We start from the raw sequence: 20,855 nt of genomic DNA, 5'->3' as shown, positions 1-20,855 counted from the left end.
GATTCCTTATTTCTCAGGCACATTTTAAAGAACCTCCATGCAGAAGAGCAGTTTGCTTCAGGATAATGGAGAATCTGACAGGTAACAATGACAATTCCAACTCTTCTCTGTGGTGACAAGGAGGTGATGATAGAAGCTGATATCCAATACCAGCATGCACAAATTACTTAATTCATCATAATAAGAAATTAATTGATCAATCAATGTACTCAAGGATATAAAGTCTCAGCAAAGAGTGTTGGAATAAATGTGAAAAAGGATGCTTCCAAGGGAGCCTAAGTGAGTTAGGCACTAACACTCTGTAACACTTCAATTAGGCTTCTTTGAAAAACCCATACTACCCTGGTGCTTTGAAATCCATTTGTGGAAAGAGCAGACAAATGCAGAAAGATGCCATAATGAAAGTACAAGAAGCTTCAATTTCTCTGAAAGTGAAGAACGCAAGGGATGAGCAGTAACCCCTGTGATTTCCAGGGGATGGGCTGCTCAAAGAGCTCCAATTTGAATGAGGCTTTTGCAGACACTCAGCTCCCATACAGGCTTACAGAGGGAGAAGAAAAGGCAGCAGCACAAATGGAATCAGTGCAGGAACATGCCCTCAGCTATATATTGGAGGAAGAAACTTAAATAAAAAAGGATGCAGGTGACATTAGCAGTTCCTGAAATTCCCTCTCTACTAAACTTTTAAGTTTTTTTAAAGGGATACCCTTGACAGAAAATCTACAAAATTATTTCTCTGAAGTTTTAATTGGTTTGAGGGGCTCCCTTGTCTCTCAGTCTGATCAGTCCATTTGTGACTCTTCCAACACATTTTCCTGCTTTTTACAATATCTTTCTTCTCTGTTGCTGAAGCAACGGCCTTACAAAAACCTACATCCACAAGCAGCTCCTCACAAGTGCTCCCTTGCCTTGTGCTGCATGTGGCCCCAGCATTCAGCTCCAACCTCCAGAAACAAAATAGTTTTATATTATAGTCAAGCATTTTAGAGAGGTATGGCACATGAATTCACATGCCAGTGTGTTGTAGGGATGGAGGCATCAGGAGTTTACTTGGTTCTGTGAAGCACCTGAGAAGCTGCAGCTCTCTTGTTGTTGGCAGCATGCTTTTGAGGTGCATTATTTGCTGTGTCTGAATAGGTGACTGCCCATAAACCAAAGAAACACCACTTAGCACTGGTACCCTTTGGGGGAACTGCGAGGGTTTATTTCATAGAGTTTAGTCAGCAAGCTGGAGAATGCATGGTAAGAGTGAGGCTTTTTTTAATCCTTAGTATCAGGCAGATTCCAAGTGTGATGGATCAATGATTTATCTTCCTGTGCATTTAAAAGCCTCTCATCATATTACTGCTGGAAAAACCGAGCTGAGAGCTGCTTTGCAAACAGCTGGGAGAGCAGGACAGCCGCTCGCTGGTGACATTCCAGTGTTTAGTCAGCTGTGCTGCCATAAAGATGTCACGTTGAAACCTGATTGCAGGAAGACAGAGGGGCTGCTCTTTCCTTCTTGCTGGGCATGAGATTTATGCACGTGGCATCCTGCCACCGAGCCACCAGCTGAACCCAGTGCCTGCAAACCAGATTTTCTGACGCATGTTTATCTCATGATATTAGGAGGCTGCTGGCTGACATGCTACCAAGCCTGTGGGTTTAATCTCAAGGCAGGATTGCAATTCCAAGAAGTCAATGTGGGTGATTAGTAAGTACTCCAAGCGCAGCAGAAAGCTTAGTTGGGCTTGGATATGACCTTAGGTGTAGAAATGTGCAGGAGTTTTCTGGAAACACAGCATGTCTTTGTAATGCCAGGGGTTAGATATATCAATGCAAGTCCCCTCATTACCAAGTAGCAGGGCAGCATTGGGAAAACTAGCCAAAAAAAGGCTTATTTCTGAGAATGGCAAAGCAGTGCACTAACAGCTTTGGCTTCCCCAAACCAGACAGTTGCCTGTTGGGCTTGCATTTGGAAACTCAGAGATGGCAATATTTTGAATATCAGGTTGGGTAAGCTGTGGGGTAAGCCTGGTTTGGGCTGGAGATGGTGGTAGGGAGGGACCACTCATGTCACCTTTCCAGCATGCCAGCTTGAAAGGCCACGATGCCACATCCCCAGCTGTCACCATTGCCTCGGGTCACTGGGCAGTTTGTTACCTGGCCACAGCCAGGTGTTTTTTAATTAGCATGTTCTGTTCTCATTTGAAGGAGTCTAATGCAGTGGGGACTTGGTTCTACTTCAGATCTACCCCTGATGCTTCCTCCATCCAAGGAGGTTCTTGCTCTCACCCTGGGACAATGCACGACGTGAGGCAAGTCTGAGCCCAGGGCTCCTATGAGACAACATAAACCTCCTTCAGTGCAAATCAAATATATTCCTACTTCATAATGTTTTGAAACTGTTGCAATTATGCATAAAGGGCTGAAACAGCAGTTTATTGGAGCAAAACCCTACTGTAATGGGGGTAATCTACCTTCTGTATTTGTATTTCTAGCTGAAGCCTGTTTCTTTAGGCAGAAAGTACAAGGGGACCTTTGTTGGGAGAACAGTAAACTAGAGAGACAGATGAATTATAAGGCATAAGGGAAACATTATTTTGACCTCTTTGGGCATTACTTCAAAAATGTTAAAAATCTTGAGAGCTTTCCAGTGGAGCATTTAAGGAGCAGGAAATATGACTCTGTAGCAGTAGACATGCTTCCTTTAAACCTAATGTATACTGTTGTGGCCCAAGTCTGTGCAGGAGTACAATGAGAGTCCTTTTGGAGAATACTTGTGAGGATTTTGCAGGATTAGAGATTTGAGAATAAAAAGATTATTTTAAATGTGATAGTGAAGTGGGTTTTGTAACTGAGACTGTGAATATGCCAGAACAAAGCCCACTTGCAAGCAAGCATTCATAATACTGATGTAATCAGTAGGAGAAGAAATGTCATAAAAAGTGTAGCAAAGTAAATGTTCTCACTCAAACTACTAGTCAGGAATAAAAAATATAAAAAAATATTAGAGGCTTTTGTGGTCTCACTTGCTAAAGCACTTGCCTGCCTAATAAGATGGGAGTAACTTGTGTGTGAACAGATTATTGAGGAAAGGCTTGAATGGGTCAGCTTCAAGGTATAGCTGGTCATGTTAGACATATCCTTGGAGTCAACACTGGCCCAGTGGTAATACTTAGGCTTCCTCATGGCATGATCACAACATTCTGAGCACACCCAGGACAAAGGGACACAAAAATTCCTGCCAGAGGGTGGAATTAATTGCCCTCCAATTTGGATTGACATATGGGTGTAGACATCTTAGTGTGCCATGGTGTGAGGCATGGTCTGAGGAGCACAATCCATTTCCCAGGAGCTGAAGGCTCACAGTTGTTGCCCAGAAGGGGACATTGATATTTTCTTCCCCTGGTGCTCAGTGCATCCTCTCAGCTCACATTGCTCTGGGGACTGTTAAGTGTGTTGACTTAATCTCTTTTAACTGTAACATGAGTTTACACATGTCTGGCTGACAAGTAAATACTTGGCTTGTATGAATCCATTTATGTGTCTGAATCTAGAGCTGAATCTCTCCCTGGAAATGTTTGGTTAATTAGGGAAAGAAAAGATCTCTTAAGATTTTTCTCTCTCTGTTTCATATGAAACACACTTGTGATTGCAGACTGGTGGAAGACCTGCTTTCTGTTCAGCCACTGAAATCAGTGAAAAATCACTGAAATATGTGCTTTGAAGCAGGACTTACAGCATCTCTTAGAAGCCTCTGCTCTCCTGTGTCCCCAGTGACTGTCCACAAAGACTTTGCTCGTGTGGCAGCAGTGCCCTGGCTCATGCAGAATTACTCTGGCCATTCACAGGGTATGTGGCAGCATCACTCAGCAAGGACTTTATGAATGAGATCTGCTGAGCAGATCCCTTCACCCAACAAGAGCTACACTGAGGTTCACATCACCCCAAAAAAAAAAAAAATAAAAAATCTGATGGCGTTCAAAAGCTTTCCTAGCATTTTAAACAATAAATATTTAGATTTTTTCATAATAATGTCTGTTCTCAAGGAGCCTGAGGCATGGTCCTACATGCTTATTAGTTGGTAACTCCTAATTTTAGGGCCCAGAAGGTGTATTAATATTCTTTCCTTCACCCTGGGGTGTGATGCAGGCTGTAGAGTAGTCATGAGTGATTCCCAACAAAGACCTGAGAAATATTTCTACTTGTCCAGCCAGCATCTGCAGCCAAGCAGGGAGAAGAAAAAATCCCCGGGGTTACAGGCACAAACCACAATTCCAGGGACCCGGGGTGGATGAATTTGGCAATGTGCCCTGTGCATGGATTCTGCTGCTTTAGTGATAACTGCTAACATCAGAGCAGTAGATGTTTCATAGCTGTATAAGGCACAATGGAAAGACAAGAGAGAATAGAGAGCAAATAACAGATGGGAAGGAGGTTGAAATGCTTTATGGTGCTTATTCCAGTCTTAAATGAAAAGGATAATAGTAACAGGATATTTAGTACAATCATAGCTAACAGAGCTGGGAAGTCTTCATAAGGGAGAATCCAAAAGAAAAAGGCTGCTGATTGCCTAAATCACTTGAATATTCTTAAATCAGTGAGGCTAAATGAAATTCACCCTTGACTATAGTACTTAAAAGAGCTGGTGCAAAAAGAGGTTGCTTTATAAAAGCTTCTCCTCTCTTGTGGAGACGCTGCCATGGTTCATACTCCTTAAATCCCTTGGTGAAAAACACTGCAATTCTGTGTACCCTGAATGCTCTCAGCACCAAGCCACACGTGGCTGTGTGTGGTCGGGCACACACAGACACACAGAGCCAGCTTTCTGTAGCTGTTGGAGCAAAGGGAGGAATAAGAGTGAAAAGTGACATCGGTTTTGATATGTGACATCAGCTTTCAAGCTGATGAAAGGGAGCAACATGTTCTAATTATTATTCCCCTTCAAAATAAGCCATGAGCTCAGACAAAAGAGGAGAGAACGGAGGGGAGGAATCCAGGAGAGAAACAGAATCACATTTTCTCACTTATCTAATTAAAGTGAGGTGGGTGAGCGAGAGGGAGAGCTCGCTGTGCTCAGGGAGCAGTGCTGCCCCATTTGCTAGGGAAAGGTGGGAAATGGAGGCAGTAACTCCACTGGGCCCATGGGAATTGTTCCACCCCGGACAGAAAGGAGCTGTTCTCCCAGTGCTGATTGGCAGTCAGCTCTTGGAGGTGGTGGTAAGTGGAATGCCATGTCTCCATGCAGTGGCACAGCCATCTGTGCTGCTTCCAGTGCTGACCAGCCTCGGGACTGGCATGGGCAGCTCTGGCATGTCCCAGCACTCCAGGGGAAGGTGCTGGCTCCTGTGTACACTCCATATGTTTTACAACTTTATTTAAACTGCCCTTTAGCAACTTGTACTACTTCCTGAGCAACCTGTAGTGGGAATTCACCTCCCCCCCTGGATTGTCTCACCCATCCTCAGTGTACCCTCTCTCTAATTATTCCCCTGTCCCGATGCCACGTTTCATCTTGGCTCCCGTGTAAGGTTAAACGCCTCCAACCTTCTTAAAAAAAGCACTTCCTGAAGTCAGAGCTTTGCCACCCACTGCCATATGTCCACTGCTTCCTCTCTTACAAGGTAATGACATTAAGATATCTGCAGCCAAGTGCCTGACATTTGTGGCTCTGGGGAAGGAGCAGCCGTTGTACCTCCTAGAAAGCACTCAGAAATGGATTTCAGCAAGGGAAGAGTGTCTTCTTTTATGTTTTGAGTCTGATGAGGTGATCTCAAGCCCTACTCGGCTCTGTGCCACACTAGAGGTAATAGCAAGGAGTCAGGAATGTACTGCTCATAGGGGTGTTTTTTTCTCAGAAGAGAAGCACTGTCACTTTTCCATCCCTTTTGCATCACTAAGCATCTTTTTTATCCCCAACAATTTCTGAGTGGCCAGGCTTCAAGTCTATGCTGTACGTAAAATTGTGAGCTCTAGTGTTGAGGAGAGCTGATAAGCTGGGCACTTGGAGTCCGCCTGAGACCCTTCATCTCCTTGGGGCCACAGATCTGCAGGCACAAGCGGGGCTCAGCTCCCAACAGGTTGTTGCACTTTTGCTTTGGCAGAGCATGCACCATGCTGATGTGGCTCTCCAAGAGGAGACTAGTGTGAATTTGGAGGAGACATCCTTTGTTTTCCTTCTAAATTCAGCCTGCTTCTTCAGTTTGGATGGAGAAAGGGGAAGCCCTGGAAGGGCTTGCAGGTGTCACTGCATCCTCCACATGTTTGGCCATCCCATTACCCAGTTCAGGCCATATCCCTGCCCTCCCTTCTCACTATACTCCTGCTGCATTCCCATTTCTGCTCCTGCCCCTGGTCTTGCTCCTGTTCCTGCTGTGACTTGGCTCTCACACCCTGCAGGGACAGGCATGCTGCTGAGAAAGAAAGTAAGAGCCAAGAGGATTCTGGAAGACCAGAGGCATCTGCTGGCCGGCAGATGCTGCTGGCACCCAGAGTTTCTTGGGACCAACACGGACCTCAGGAATATTTATTTGCATCCTGGCCTCAATCCCAGTTGGTATCTTTGGATGCTGCCACTGTATGAATATTTATTGCAACAGATGATTATCTTTTCTTGCTGCTCACCCTTAGTTTACATCCTTGTGTGCCTTGCTTCTGGAGTTCTGTTTTTTCCCATTGCTCTTCTTTTCCCTGTTTCTCATGCAGTGTTGTGATATACCCAGCTATATATAAAAAGAATAATCTGGGGATGGACTCCTGCTTTTTCGATTGCAGTTTTCTCTCTTGGGGTTTTGTTCTCCTTTAAGCTGTGTTTGGTGACAGACAGCTTCATTTGCTCAGGTGTCCTTTACCCTCTGAGGTTTAATGTATTTGTTTAGAAGATGAAATGTCCTGTGAGTATTTCTATAGCACCCTCTGGAGTCAGACTTCCCTAAAAGCTAGAGGTCCATAATTTGTTTCACCAAAAATATACTCTACTAATTGAAAGATTTTTAGCAATTCGTCGACATCATTCAGGCTCTACCACAGTTATTGACTTCTGTTTCTCGTTTATAGTGCCAGAAAATACTTGTTTGGGAGTTTTATTACAGTGCAACAACCACACTCACATTTCAAGATTAATTCAGATAAATGCTCACTCCATGTCTCCACTGCACAAGGTGTTCCATTCAACCTGAGTTCAGAATGAGCATTTTTTCCAAAAAATTCCTCCATACAGTGCTGTATTACAGGAGTTGCCACCTTCTGAAGATTATTTTTAGGCTCTGGTACCAAATTCAGCCTGAACCAGGGAGCTCTGAGGGCTGCATCTTCTCTGTCCCACCCATTTACTAGGCAGGGCTTGTATGCAGCATCCATGCCAAGTGTCTTTGCAGGCTGGGTGACAGGGGATGGTTTACAGGCAAGGAAGTGGAGATGCTGAGTGGCTGAACTCTGACATGAAGGCTGCACGTGTTGTTATTTCTCCCCCCCCACAGTATGCTGCAGAGCTGCTGGCAGTGGTGAGGCTGCCCTTCATCCATCCCAGCTATCTGCTGAACGTTGTTGACAATGAGGAGCTGATAAAGTCTTCGGAGGCGTGCCGGGATCTGGTGAACGAAGCCAAGCGTTACCACATGCTGCCACACGCCCGCCAGGAGATGCAGACACCCAGGACCCGGCCCAGGCTCTCTGCAGGTAAAGCAACATGTCCTGCACAGCACCAGCCCCTGGCTCCTCATTGCCTGCACGTGCCCTGGGACAGGCCACTGACCTTGGCTCCTTCTCTTGTCCTTCCCAGAACCTGGGGTTATTTCCAGCTCAATTTTCCCTTGTGACTTTCCTTCAGAATTTAGGAGCCTCTCCCAATGGGTGGACATGGGTGTTCAGATATATGCTCCTGAATTGGGATTTAAAAGGAGGCTAAATTTGAGGAGTTATTATCCTTACAGAGACTGTAACATTCCTCTGTTGTCCCGAAAGTGATCCCCTTGCCCTCTTTGCCTCAGTTTCTCTAGTTGCAGAAATAGGTGAATAATTTGGTTTTTTGCCATGGAGCCTTTGGTGGGGAGGATCTGTCTAATATTCATCAAACACCTTCACTTTCACAGCCCTTTGTAAGTATAATATATTTATATGATGAGGGTGGTGTAAATACAGTATTTTTTTACTGCTGAGTACCATATCAGGCTGTTTAATGCCTCCAGAACAAATGGATCACACATAACATATTCCCTTTTAAAAACCCAGCAGCTGTGAAGAACTGAGCCTTCTTAAAAAGTTTCACACCCATTTTTCCTTTTTGGAAAAATGCATGGAAAAACCCTAAGTGCTCACCTTGCCAGCTGAGCCCTTATCATGGTGATGTGAGAAACACCCTAAATATTCACTGAACAGAGAGTGCAGATACCACGTAGGAAAAGTGCATCCAAGAAGGAGTCTGATGAAGCAGGTGAATTCTTTTAACATGCTGCCTGTACTTCTGCCTCCCGTAAGTGCAACAGAAAGCCAGACAAAACTTTCTGTCACTGTCACTGATGCTAATGTGGCACAGAGATGGCATATCAAACCACAGCATTTGCAGCTTCAGGAGACTGCCTCATCAAGGCACCTTTCAGAAGGATAAGGTGTAGAGGACTTTCAATAACAATCTACCCTAAAAAGTCTTTCATTGAAGACAACTAATGGTGTGGTGTTTGAAGGGATTTTTGAAAAGTGCTTATTTTATGTATATAAAATTGTAGGTGTAATGTGATCCATTTCCAGAAGCTTGTTGATGAGGGAAAAGTGATTCTCTCAGCATAAAGGAGGGTGATTATAGTTTTTTAGGTCAGAGTCTAATTATATAGAATCATGTTATTTTGCATATCAACAGCATTCATGGAGGCACAAAGGATCTCTAAACACCCTTTGTGGACTCACTGCTGCATGTCACATGCCCTGTTGAGGTCATTGATTATAATCAAGTTATGTCTTGCACAGGTGATTAGATTTTCTGGTACGGCACAAAAATAATGATCTCTTGTTACTGAGAAATATTTATTTTAAACTGTACAGCACTTTATCTTAATAACTTTTAAGAGAGTAACCTTGCTTGAATGACACAAATATATTTTTTGAAAATGCTAATGAAGAAGGACAATAATCCATTACTCTGAGACGCATTTCTCTCAGCTGCTGCTCCTAATCCCTCTTGCTGGCAGTCTCGCTCCTGCCCTGCACCTGTGCACACTTGTCTGTGAGCTGGGAACTGTAACACATCACAGCAATGGCTCCAGTCAGGAGGCAGCTCCTGAAACTCTGATTCCTTCCAGCTTGTGGCCTCCTGGTCATTCTGACCCTACCTCTCCTGGCACCACACTGCACAGGGGCTTCCAATTGCTGCAAAAAGGTTTTTAACACTTGAGCTAAATGCCAAACCATCCCCAGCACCTTACTCTTGGATGGAGGCAGGAAACATCCCAGAGTTACACTGTGACCCATCTCTGTGGGAATGAGTCTGGAGAGGAGTTTGGAGTAACACAGAGATAAGATATGACTCAGCTGTGGCTGTGAAGTGGGAATAAAACCTCAGAGACGTGGACTTGAAAGTTTTGCATGAGAGACAGTTTGGCTTGCTGGACACCTTGCATGTTACAGGCTTGGGAGAGCTGTTCAAGCACAGATAAAACTCAGTTAATAACTATATTAAGGCAGGGGCCATCTCCATCTTGTTTCCTAGCACCTGGTTGACCAAGACCATGATCCATGACTGGTGCACATGTTATCTGGGTCTGGGAAATCTGCTTTCTCTGGAAAAAAAAAAAACACAAAACCCACAACCAAACAAAAAATAACACACCAGTAAATTATGTATTAATAGAGTGCATGCACAAAAAATACCAGGATGAACATCCATAACCATAGCTTCACTTTCTGCAGACATTAGCTTTTAATATGAGAAGACTTTTTTTTAGGTTAAAGTCCAAAAATGCTTTTCCTGGATAATGACCAAGCTCCAAAGCCATCACAATCCTTGACAAAATGCCCATTTTCTTCAATGGAAGAGAAATTTGCTACCTGCAAGTCTCACTCAAGGCTGTTGAAATGAATGGACATCTTTAATGGAACTGCCTTTTTATTTCTTCCCCCCCAAGTTTTGCCCAGATGGCATTCTCCCTCCCTAGTCCTCCCAAGAGTGTTCATAGTGTCATTCCTCACCCACTGCTCCCCCTACACACATTCCTGTTTTTTCTCACCCTTCATGCTTTGATTGCAGACTCTAAAACAGATTTATATACGATACATTCAGATTTCCCTGACTGTTGAGTATTTTTGGATGGGTTCCTGCCTGGTTGAGAGATGCCACTTTTTTGTAATACTATTTTTTTTCCTTGAATCCTAGGAGTAGCCGAGGTAATAGTCTTAGTTGGGGGTCGCCAGATGATTGGCATGAACCAACGTGCTTTAACAGCAGTCACTTGCTTAAATCCTCAAAACAACAAGTGGTACCCCCTGGCCAGCCTGCCCTTCTATGATCGAGAGTTTTTCAGTGTGGTCAGCGCTGGAGACAACATCTATCTCTCAGGTAAGCAGAGATTCCATAGAAGCAGAACCACAGAAGGGTTTTGATTTGAAAGGACCTTTAAAGGTCACCTAATCCAGCCCTCCCTGCCCTTCCACTGGATCAGGTTGCTCAAAGCCCCATCCAACCTGGCCTTGAACACTTCCAGGGATGGGGCAGTCACAGTTTCTCTGGGCAACCTGTGCCAGGGCCTCTCCACCCTTGATATAAGAAATCTCTTTCTTATGTCCAATCTAAATCTACCTTCTTCCAGTTTTAAACTTATATCTGATCCTGTCACTATAGACCTTGATAAAAAGCCTCTTTCCATCTTTTTTATAAGCCCAGACCCCTCTGTCTTCTCCAGGATGAACAACCCCAACTCTTTCAGCCTGTTCAGCCAGAGCTGAACATTGTAATCAAGGTGGGGTCTCACAAGAGCAGAGCAGATGGGGACAGTCACCTCCTCCACCAGCTGGCCATGCTGCTTTTGATGCAGCCCAGGATATAGCAGACTTTTTGGGCTGTAAGTGCACAGTGCTGTGTCATTTCCTATTTCTTATCCACCAGTATACCCCAGTCCTCCTGTAGAGGGTTGTTCTCAATCCATTGACCCTCCAGATTTACTGGGCTGGGAGAAAAGTTACAATACAGTAGCCCAGACAAAGCAGGACATACCAGAGTTTCACCCAGCTGCTCCTGGGGAGAAAAAAAAAAAAAAAAAAGAAAAAAAAAATAGACAAGTGGGAAAAATGGAAGGATGTTTGGAGAGAGGGATTTCCCTGCTTTTATCATTCTCCATGTCTCTGCGGTGTTAACGTACTCTCAGAGCAGTCAACAACAAAATTTTGCAGTTGCAACGTGAAGAAAATAGGTCTGACTACCATCAAGCATGCAAAGAGGTTTCACTGCCATAGAAACACAATTTAAAATACTCTCTGTAGTTGAATCTAAATGGTAGGTTATGGAATTTGAGACAGACAGACTGAACTGCTGCATATGTGACCTACACTTAAAGTATTTGCTTACAGGAGCATTCATGTTTTGTACTTGTTGAAACCTCTCTTCTGATGGTAGTCACTAGCCCTATAATCTTCTTGGTTTTGGTGAAATCAAGACCACTCTCCTTAAAAAAGCTTTAACTCCCAAAGTATCTGACAACACCACTCCCTGAGCATCACAGGATCTGGATTTCTGCAGTCTGTTGGTACCTCTGCTTGGCTAGAGAGGGGAAAAGCAGTTCCCACCAGACAATGCAAGCATGCTCTGATAGCAGCTGAGTGGGGGCTGGCTGATGAAAAGAGGAGGCTGGGCAGGGAGGTGCAGATGTGTGTGATCCAAGGATGTCTTTGGGAGCACAGATGCACCTGGCATCTGTACCAGTGAGGGGTTACAGCTGTTGCCTTTCCCTTGCCGAGCTCTCTCAGTGCATTTTCTGCAGTAAATTGCTGCCTGTGGTGTTAAATTCCATTAATACTGCATAGAGACCCTAAGAATTGATTGGAAATTATTTCTTGATGGTTTTTTTCCCTATGCTTGTTTGCCCATGCTTGAGAGCAGCTGGATCAAAAGTCTTCTGGGGAGGCTTTTGTCAGATGTTGGCTTTTAGTTATTCTTAGCTGAGGTGCTTTCCAATATGTACATCCATTTTAGGCTGTTCCATACCTGCTAACAAAAGCATAGAATCCTAATTTCAGAGCTCATTTCAGCTCTTTCCCTTGAATCTGGATGAGTGACCGGATGGTGCTTGGTGCCTGCAGTTAAGGAGAGCTGGAAATGTAGCAAAGAGTCAGTTGATATTTTGCTTTGCTCAAATGTAGAAGACACAGGAAAAAGGGAAGGGGAACCAACAGAAGTGAAAATGGGCTGTTGTAAGCTCCAAGTACTGGACCTTGCACTGCATAGCATAGGTTTGGAGAGCAAAATACAAAGGAGGAAGTCTGTTTTTCTCATTAAACCATAGAACTGTGTCTAGTTCATTTTCCTGGCTTGACCACTGACTCCTAGTGTGGTCCCAAATAAATCATTTCACCTCTTTGTGTTTCAAAACAGGATAGTAAGAGACCCACTAAGTGGCTACCTTGGAAGCTTCAAGCAGAAGTCTAAAAGTGACCAATATAAATATCTCACAGAATCATCTTGAACTGTTTTGCAGGAGTGGTACAGCTGGTTCTGTCTTTTATCTGTAAATGAAAATAAATAAGAAATTTGTCCCTGAAAATTAGAAATTAAGCCTACAGTGCAAGCACTGATTTTATTGTGCCCATATATGTGCTGCTTCAATCCATCACTGTATTAAGCATTTTCGGTTTCAGGCTGGCCTGTGTCTCGCAAGCCAAGATAGACTCAGCCTCCTGACACCTTCTTGCAAGTGTTGCAGTAATTTAATAGACTGGAAGTTATTTATGAACACTGAGAAGGGTCTATCCCCTTATGTATGTGTCCCTCGTAGTCTGACATCTTGATTTCTTCATGTCATCTTATTAAAAAAAAAAACCCCAGCCTTTGGGGCACATGAATAAATGACACAGATATGCATCATCGGAACAGATGCTCAGCATTGAGGGTGATTTATTTTAATTAGTCAAATGTCATTTGAAGAGTTTTTACTTTGTGGCTGGCTTTGATTGCTGTGTGCAGAGCTGCTGCCGTTGCAGATCCCCTGACTCTCCCCTTTCTCTCCCGGGTGCCAGGCGGGATGGAGTCGGGTGTCACGCTGGCTGATGTCTGGTGCTACATGTCCCTGCTGGATAACTGGAACCTCGTGTCCCGCATGACGGTCCCCAGGTGTCGACACAACAGTCTGGTGTACGATGGCAAAATCTACACCATTGGAGGGGTCGGTGTGGCAGGCAACGTTGACCATGTGGAAAGGTAAAAAAAACCCCAAAACTGAAGAAACACCCAAAATAAACCACATGCTGTTTGCTGGAGCTTTTCCTTCACGCTATGCTAAAGGACTGTTTGCCTTTTAAAGGACACATCAAATGGACTGTGTGTGTTAAAATAAGCTTTTATAACAGCTAAGAAAGTAGGAAAGAGGGCAGGATTAGATTTCATTTAAATGCTTCAGTGGAAAGCATTGTTTCAAAACCAAAGAGGAAACTTGCCAGCTTCTCACTTTGCTCAGGGGAGTGAAGAGAGGAATTAAGTTCTTTGGACATTTTTCCCAGTTATAAAATGAGCTAATAAACTCCCTTTGAATTTAGTATTGATGAAAGTCTTTTCAGACCACATTAGCTTTTTTTTTTTTCCTTAAATCCTAAAAAAGCAACAGCAAAGTGTCATGTATGTGTTTTCCTGGTGTAGCACCTCAGCCTTGATCTGGCTGGAAGAGCCTCCCTTTGGTGGTCTTGGCCTGGGGCTGGGACCTGCCAAGTTCAGAGTAAAACAACCAATAAATGGAAACAGTTTTGAATTCCTGGCTGAACAAAGATGGGAGAGAATGGAAATTTCTCTTTTCAAGTAAACTCCAGATATAATTTTTTTCACATGGAACTTGAAAAACAGGAAGGAACGAAAGTGCAACAAAAATATTTCAGCAAGTAAAATTCCAAAACCATCTAAATTCTTGTCACCCATGGCATTCAATGAAGCCATAGATTTTATATCTATAATAATGTTTTCGTTGAAAAATAGAAATCACTTGGAAATGCAGTTTATGAGAATATTCTACTCCAAAAATAATCAATACAGTCTTAGCCTTCTCCAAACTCTTACTTGGGAAATATATTTGGGAAATATTTTTCCAAGGGAATGTGGCAACCAAAAATTCATTTTTTTTTCAATTTTAAATGCTGAATTTGAATACTGCTTCAGTAACATATTGAAGCAGGCATTTTCCAGTAAAAGTTGCCTTAAGAGGCAAAACAAATAGGCATAGGTCATTAGGAAGGATTTTTGGAGGAAGAAAAAGCAACACATTTTTCAAAAGGTTGGGAACTGGTGTTGATGATGATGCTCTCAGCAAATCAGGGAAATGCAGACAGCAATGAATGAATGATAAATCATAGCAGTGAATGGAACATGTAAACACTGCCCTCACCTTCACCCAGAACTTAAAGTGGGTACTGCCCATGGGACTGGCTTTGAAGCAAATCTCACCCTTTTCAGGAGATTTGTTTCTAGTATCTGAAAGTATCCATCCCATAATTTAAGTCAGTAAATTTTTAACTATCAGAACTATTTTTCTGAGCACAGGAAGGAGAGAGCCTAGGAAAGAGATGCTGTTTTATTCCATCTCTTGATAAAGATGAACAGTATAAAAATGCTGTGAAGGACTCTTGACAGTTGTCGTTGATTAAATTATCTCTTTTCAGTTTTCCTTGGGCCTGATTTGTCTCTGCTCTGATTCTCATGGTCTCTATCAAAGCATCCAAAATGTTGGTCAGTTGAATGAACCCTAAATCAAGCAGAGTCCCCCCCTGCTCATTCCCTCTCATCCCTGTCACCCCATCCCTCACCACAGGTGACATTGCAGCTGCAAAGTCACCTCAGGCTCTCAGCAGCCCCTGCTTGGCTCAGTGAGAGCAGCAGTGCTGGTTTTCCATTGTACAGAGCCCACCAAGAGACCTGGATGTGGGAAGGAGCAGATTTCCTCCCTATCATTTCAGCACACACTGCCTCAGCCACAATGAGGATGTCTTGTCATGGGGATTTGCTAAACCCGTGGTTATAATTAATCTGCTGTTGTCTATAGAGTGGCTTGTGAGACAGAGCCATGGAAAAAGTGCAACATGGCCTCCTTTGGGCCATGCCAGGAAATGAGAGAAGTTTGGGGATGTTTCATTTTTTATTTTTCATATTAAAATGATAATAGGGGGTGACAGAAGTGAAGCACAGCATGGCTGAAGCTGTGTTTTGGAAAGGATGTTTCAGGATCTGCTGTCAGAAATGCAGGTGAGGGAAGGCTGACTCTCCTAGCAGTGCTGAACAAAGTCAGGCCTTTTCACACAAAAGCCCTTCCCAGTTGGACAAGGCAGAGTTCAGGAATTTAAATTGATGTACTCATTTTTGCAAGCAGTGAGGATTTCTGAATTTGGATTGCAGCTTTGGAATAAAACACACTAAAATACAAACTTAAAATTACTTGAATTGCTGAGTTGGCTGCTGTGTTACAATCTGTGAATTCCCACTTTTTGATTCTGCTTTTCTTCTCTCCCCTGCTCTAGAGCTACAAGAAACCAACTTTCTCCCACCATATTTCTGTGTGGGTTGCACATTCCTCTTTCAAATACTGTGTTGGTTTTGATGGGACAGCATGATACAATCTCTCAGTAAGGGATAAACCTCTGTCATTCCAGCAGGTCACAGAAAAGCACTAAATTAAAATAATGTGGCATGGTCATATGCTTCATGTCAAGTGATGCCAAAAATTACCTCTGAAGTTGTCATTCTTTCCCTCAGTGCAGAGTTGCAGACACAATTTATTCATGAGTTTGGGGTAGTTTTTCACCTCCTAGGAGACCTCTGAGATTATAGCCCTGTTATCTCCCCAGATGGAGGTGCAGGGGCTTATCCAGGCCTGACACACAATGCAGTCCTGGGCTGTGCCACCAGTGTGAAGGGCAAGGCACTGAACATCCTCCCTTGCTGGACCACCTACCACCTCCCCTGGTGCACATGCAGCTTATCTTTCCCAACCACATTTTGCTGTCTGCTTGCTCATTCAGCCCAAGCGTGACCATGGCCAGCTTTGGCCAGGTTCTGACGTGTGTCTGCTGGCATGGTCAAGGGCATGTCTCCACTCCAAAGTGACTTGCCCTGACCTCACCAGTGAGCAGTCTCAGAGGATGATTTCTAAAGAGTGTCTCACCTCAGTGGGTCTTTGAAGACAAAGAACAGCATTTTCTCCCAGTTTCTTTCTTTTTCTTTCTTTTTTTTTCTACCTCTTCTTCATGGAATTCTTGTAATTTTTGATTTGATATTTGATCCTAAAATGTTAAAATCTTACAAAGATGTTTTTACAGCATCTTGCTTTTAAAAAGCAAGTGTCAGACCACCTTAGCTATACAGGATGCCACCTTCCTGCACTTAATACATCTGTTGTACTATTACAAAGCATTAAAGCAAGTAGCGACCACTGGACTCATAATGATTTATGGCATCAGCACCAGTGGGTGTTTTCCCATCAAATTCAACAGGGCTGAGATTCTTTACCCTTTATCTGCCACTTGTCTGTAAGGAGGCAGCAAAAATTCTGTCTCAATGCATAATGTAGGACTATCAATCACAAACAGATGAATAAGAGTCATTTGTTACTCATCTTAAAACAATATGCATGTGCCAGAGGGGCTGAGTTATAAGTCCATTTTTGTGGCTGTGCATGGGTATATGTTCAGGAAAAGTTATGTTTTTGCGATGAGTGTTTAGGGAAATAACAGCATGGCTGCAGTTCTCCATCAAGCCCCTCTGGCAAGGTTCTGTGTGACAAGAAGCAAGTCATTAGGTGTTAGGCTAGAAGGTATTACACTTTCTGTCTTCTTCTGAGATATGAGTTGAGTTGGGAGCTGGTGAAATGAAGTGTATCCACGAACTAGGTCTTTAGATAATGGATGTGCCCTGTAATATATGCAATTTGAGAGCAGAGAAGGCTGCATACTCTGACAAGACAATGTATGGGACTGGAAGTGTGGAAATGTGGGTGCTTTGTGGTTATTATAAGTTTGAAGGACAGAAGAAGATAAATCCCCTTGACCTGACAGCACTTTTGCAATAAGGTTGTCTAAAATTGGGAGATTACTTTTGTTGGCAGCGCATACTTTGAAGACAGTCTAAAAAATCAGTGTAAAAACTAAGTTTTGTACATTTTAGAAACTGCTTCAGAACTTACTGTTTTACTGAGATATGATCATGTAGGGATTAGGGGTTTTCCCCCAGGGAAGGTGGACATTTCTTCACCAAAAGAATTGCCAGGCACTGGACCAGGCTACACAGGGGAGCGTTGGAGTCACCATCCTTGAAGGTATTTAGAAGCTCACATGTAGATGTGGCACTGAGTTTAATTAAACCATGGTTTAATGGTGGGCCTGGCAATGCTGGGTTAATGGTTAGACTCAATGATTTTAAAAGATCTTATCTTACCTGGATGAAATAAAATTAAATATATTGCTCTGTCAGAGGATAGTTTCTTAAGCCTGTCAGAAGAAAAGAAAAAAGGCAAAAAATAGTAATCCATTACTGTGAATTTAAACATGTGAATCATCTGAAGAGCAGTTCAATATGACACTGTACAGCTTTAGTTTAAATAGAAGCTTTCCTGCAAATATAATTAAATAATACTTAAATAGCTGAAGGATTTCTTGCAGACTGACAGAAATGGTCAGTGTGTAAGCAGATGACTATGATGTAAGGATCTTATAATGTGAATAAATGAAGATACACATATGACTGTTTAACCTAGGAGGACAGAAATTAAGAGACTGAAGAGGAAAAAAGTACTGTTTTCAGGTACTGAAGAGATCAAAAGTCAAGAAGGCAGTGAAGCGAGTGGCACAGCTTGAAATGAAGGGTTTTCTGCTGTTAATACTAAGGTGGAAGGGAAAGAGCAAGGAAGGAGGAGTTGAATGAAGGAAGGGGAAGATGACTCTCACAGATGAAATCCTAAGAGTGGAGAGATATGGAAACCAGCAGAGTTTTATTTTTGCATGTGCTCTTCAAGCCTGAGCTGTATTTTCTGCTGGGTTCAGATCATTTGTTGTATATAAACAATACATACACATATATGCATGTATTTTATATACAGATAATGTGCAGATACACATATATAAGAGATGTAAAAACATGCAAGTTATGTGTAAATAACACATGAATCAGCAGGTAGTGAGTGCACGAGGGTCAGATGAGATCCCTGTGCTCAGTGCAAGTGACACATGAATGACAGGTGGGGACACATGTCCTGCAGGCTGCTGGGCAGAGGAAGGAGCATTAGGGCAAGAGTGTACAAGCACACACGAGTGCATGGCATGCAGGGGCTGCAGGAGTCAGTCATGTGAAAGGAGATGTCCTTGAAGATTCAAGTTCAGCACATTGGATGGGCTAGGTGGGCCCAGAGCCAAGGACAAGCGTGGACACACCAGGAGGGAGCACGGAGGAGAGGGAAGAAAAACCTTTGCTTGGCTTGAAGCCAGCTCACATTATGTCTCCATCTACAGCTTCAAACAGGGGATTCGAATGCAAAGCTTGACTAATGAAAAGAGATCAAAGTGATTATTCTTTGAATCAGTTTCCTCCCTGCTGGCCCTGGAGCAGGGCTGGTGTGACAGGCAGCCAGGAGCCCCACGAGCACCAGTGGCCGTGGTGTGATGGCAGTGCCAGAGATGACACAACAGATGGAAAAGCCCTAGGGCAGGAGGTAAAGCAGGTGTTAGTATTTTCTGTCCTGGAAGGTTACAAAGGTTCACCTTCATTCATTTTTAAACCAATTTAGTTAATCTAGTGCAAATCCTTGTGTGAACACATTAAGAGCTGACTTGAGATAGACCAAAGTGATGGAAGCCTGCCTTGCAGAGACTTAAGGAGCTCAGACTACTTAGTTTATCCCATAGAAGGTGAAGAGTTGACTTTATTATTTTCTGCACGTCCATATGTGAAAGAGAGAGATTTGATAGCAGACAGCTTTATAATCCAACAGGGAAAAAGAAACAAACTTTCTGGTGGGTGGGAACTGAAGCAAAACAGACTAGAAATCAAGTTTGCCTGTTTTGCAAGGAGGGAGTGAACTGGAGAAATAAATTCCTAGGGAATGGAAGGACTTTGTGGGCAGCTATCAGGAAGCCTTGAAGGCATCAATTTCTCCCCTTCAGCCTCAGGGCTGGGGTAGACACTCCATTGCTTCACTGAGCAGCCCATGTAAAACCCACATTAGATGCCCAGGTTAGGTAGGGAAGGACTTGCTTCCACCTGCTTTATGGTTCACTGATTTTTGAGACCAAATGACCTTCAAGAGAAGAGTGGAGGTTTAAGCTTCACCACATGGACCTGCATCCAGAAGATTTTCAGCCTTTGGCTTTCAGCAGATGAAGTGAAACTCATGATTTTTGGTTTCTCAGTGGTAGATAAAGGACAGTAGGAGAAAGAAAGAGCAGCTCTCTCATTGCAGAACATAAACAGAGAGCAGTGAAAGTGGGTTAAAAATGGGGTCTGCAGGACCTGAGATGTCAGTAAGGAAATTCATCCAGAAAACAGGCGATCGTTTTTGTAATTTGGACCTTTCTCCAGTGTTCCTATGGATGCAGTCCTCACCACACCCAGCCCCCAGCACACATGAAGGATATAATCCCTTCTTCCCAAAAATGTATTGGGACAATCAGAAAGTCATTGCCAAGAATGTCCTTGTCTTGGAAGCTGAATTGTGCCAGGTACTTCTGCCAGCAACAGGGAAGGGAGTTGGCTGCTCACCACCCCCATCTCAGACCCCTTTGACTACAAACAAATGTTCCTGGTGCTAAATCTGAGTAGATGGTGTGAGACAAAATGTATCAGTTGACAGGTGAAATTGGTCCTAAAGGAGGAACAAGAGGAGGAACACTAGGTCAGTTCTCAGCTCTGTTGTTTTTCCCATTCTATAACCAATTATAGCCAATTTTTTAACAAGACATCAAGAATTAAATTACCAATTACTGCAATAGCTGAGTTAGCAAAGTATGTCCCAAAAGCAATGTGTGAAACTTTATATTATGTGAGATTTTTTTGCATATCTGCTGGGGTGGATGTGAATGCTGCTCCCTTTGAGTGCTGTGGGTGAATGCAGGAGATGCAGCATGTGGTGACTGACCTGGAGGAGCTGCTTGTGCAGTCAAAATGCATCTGCAGGCTCAGGTTTGGTACAAGAATCAGCCCAGTAAAGGTGTGTCACCATGAATGCTCCCAGCACTGTGTTGTTTAATCTTGTTATATTTCTTCCCTTTGATCACTTGTTGTAGATGAATTTAATTTCTCTGTAACTAATTTAGAGCATCATACAAGGCAGTTCTCCATGCTCATTATAAGGGACTTTTCTAATTTTTTTAGTTAAAGTTTGCCTTTGCTTCTTTTTTTAATGAGTGTGTTAATTACTTTCAGTTATATTACTTGGAAACTCATTAGTGTATTTTTATTAAGCACATTATTTTCTGCTGTTTATGCCATTTTTATCATTCCTCCCTTTTGTTTTCCCCAAGTTTGAACAGTGAAAATTTGAGGGACATGTTACAGAGGGAAAATTCCCTTGTTGCCAAATCATATTTTGCAGATGGGTTCATGTTCATCAATTCATTTCATGTTTGCATATTGCATATCACTGCCATTAAGAGCAAAAGCCCTGAATGGGTGATGAGGGCTTCTGTTCTGGCAGTCAACAACCCTGAAAAAT

General features: G+C 43.1%; 1 protein-coding gene across 5 annotated transcripts in view; it reads left to right on the top strand.

Moving 5' to 3' along the window:
* The window catches only part of KLHL29 (kelch like family member 29), a 385,829-nt gene that overhangs the window by 342,413 nt on the left and 22,561 nt on the right, over positions 1-20,855 (top strand). For all 5 annotated transcript variants that reach the window (XM_079298042.1, XM_079298039.1, XM_079298043.1 and 2 more), the window contains 3 exons: positions 7,461-7,659; positions 10,346-10,528; positions 13,198-13,378. In XM_079298042.1, coding sequence (XP_079154168.1) covers positions 7,461-7,659; positions 10,346-10,528; positions 13,198-13,378 — 563 coding nt within the window. The remainder of the gene's footprint in view (positions 1-7,460; positions 7,660-10,345; positions 10,529-13,197; positions 13,379-20,855) is intronic.

Source organism: Erithacus rubecula (assembly GCF_903797595.1).
Source record: "Erithacus rubecula genome assembly, chromosome: 2".
NCBI lineage: Eukaryota > Metazoa > Chordata > Aves > Passeriformes > Muscicapidae > Erithacus > Erithacus rubecula.
The sequence above is the reverse complement of the archived record's forward strand: the minus strand, read 5'-3'. Positions and strand labels throughout refer to the sequence as shown.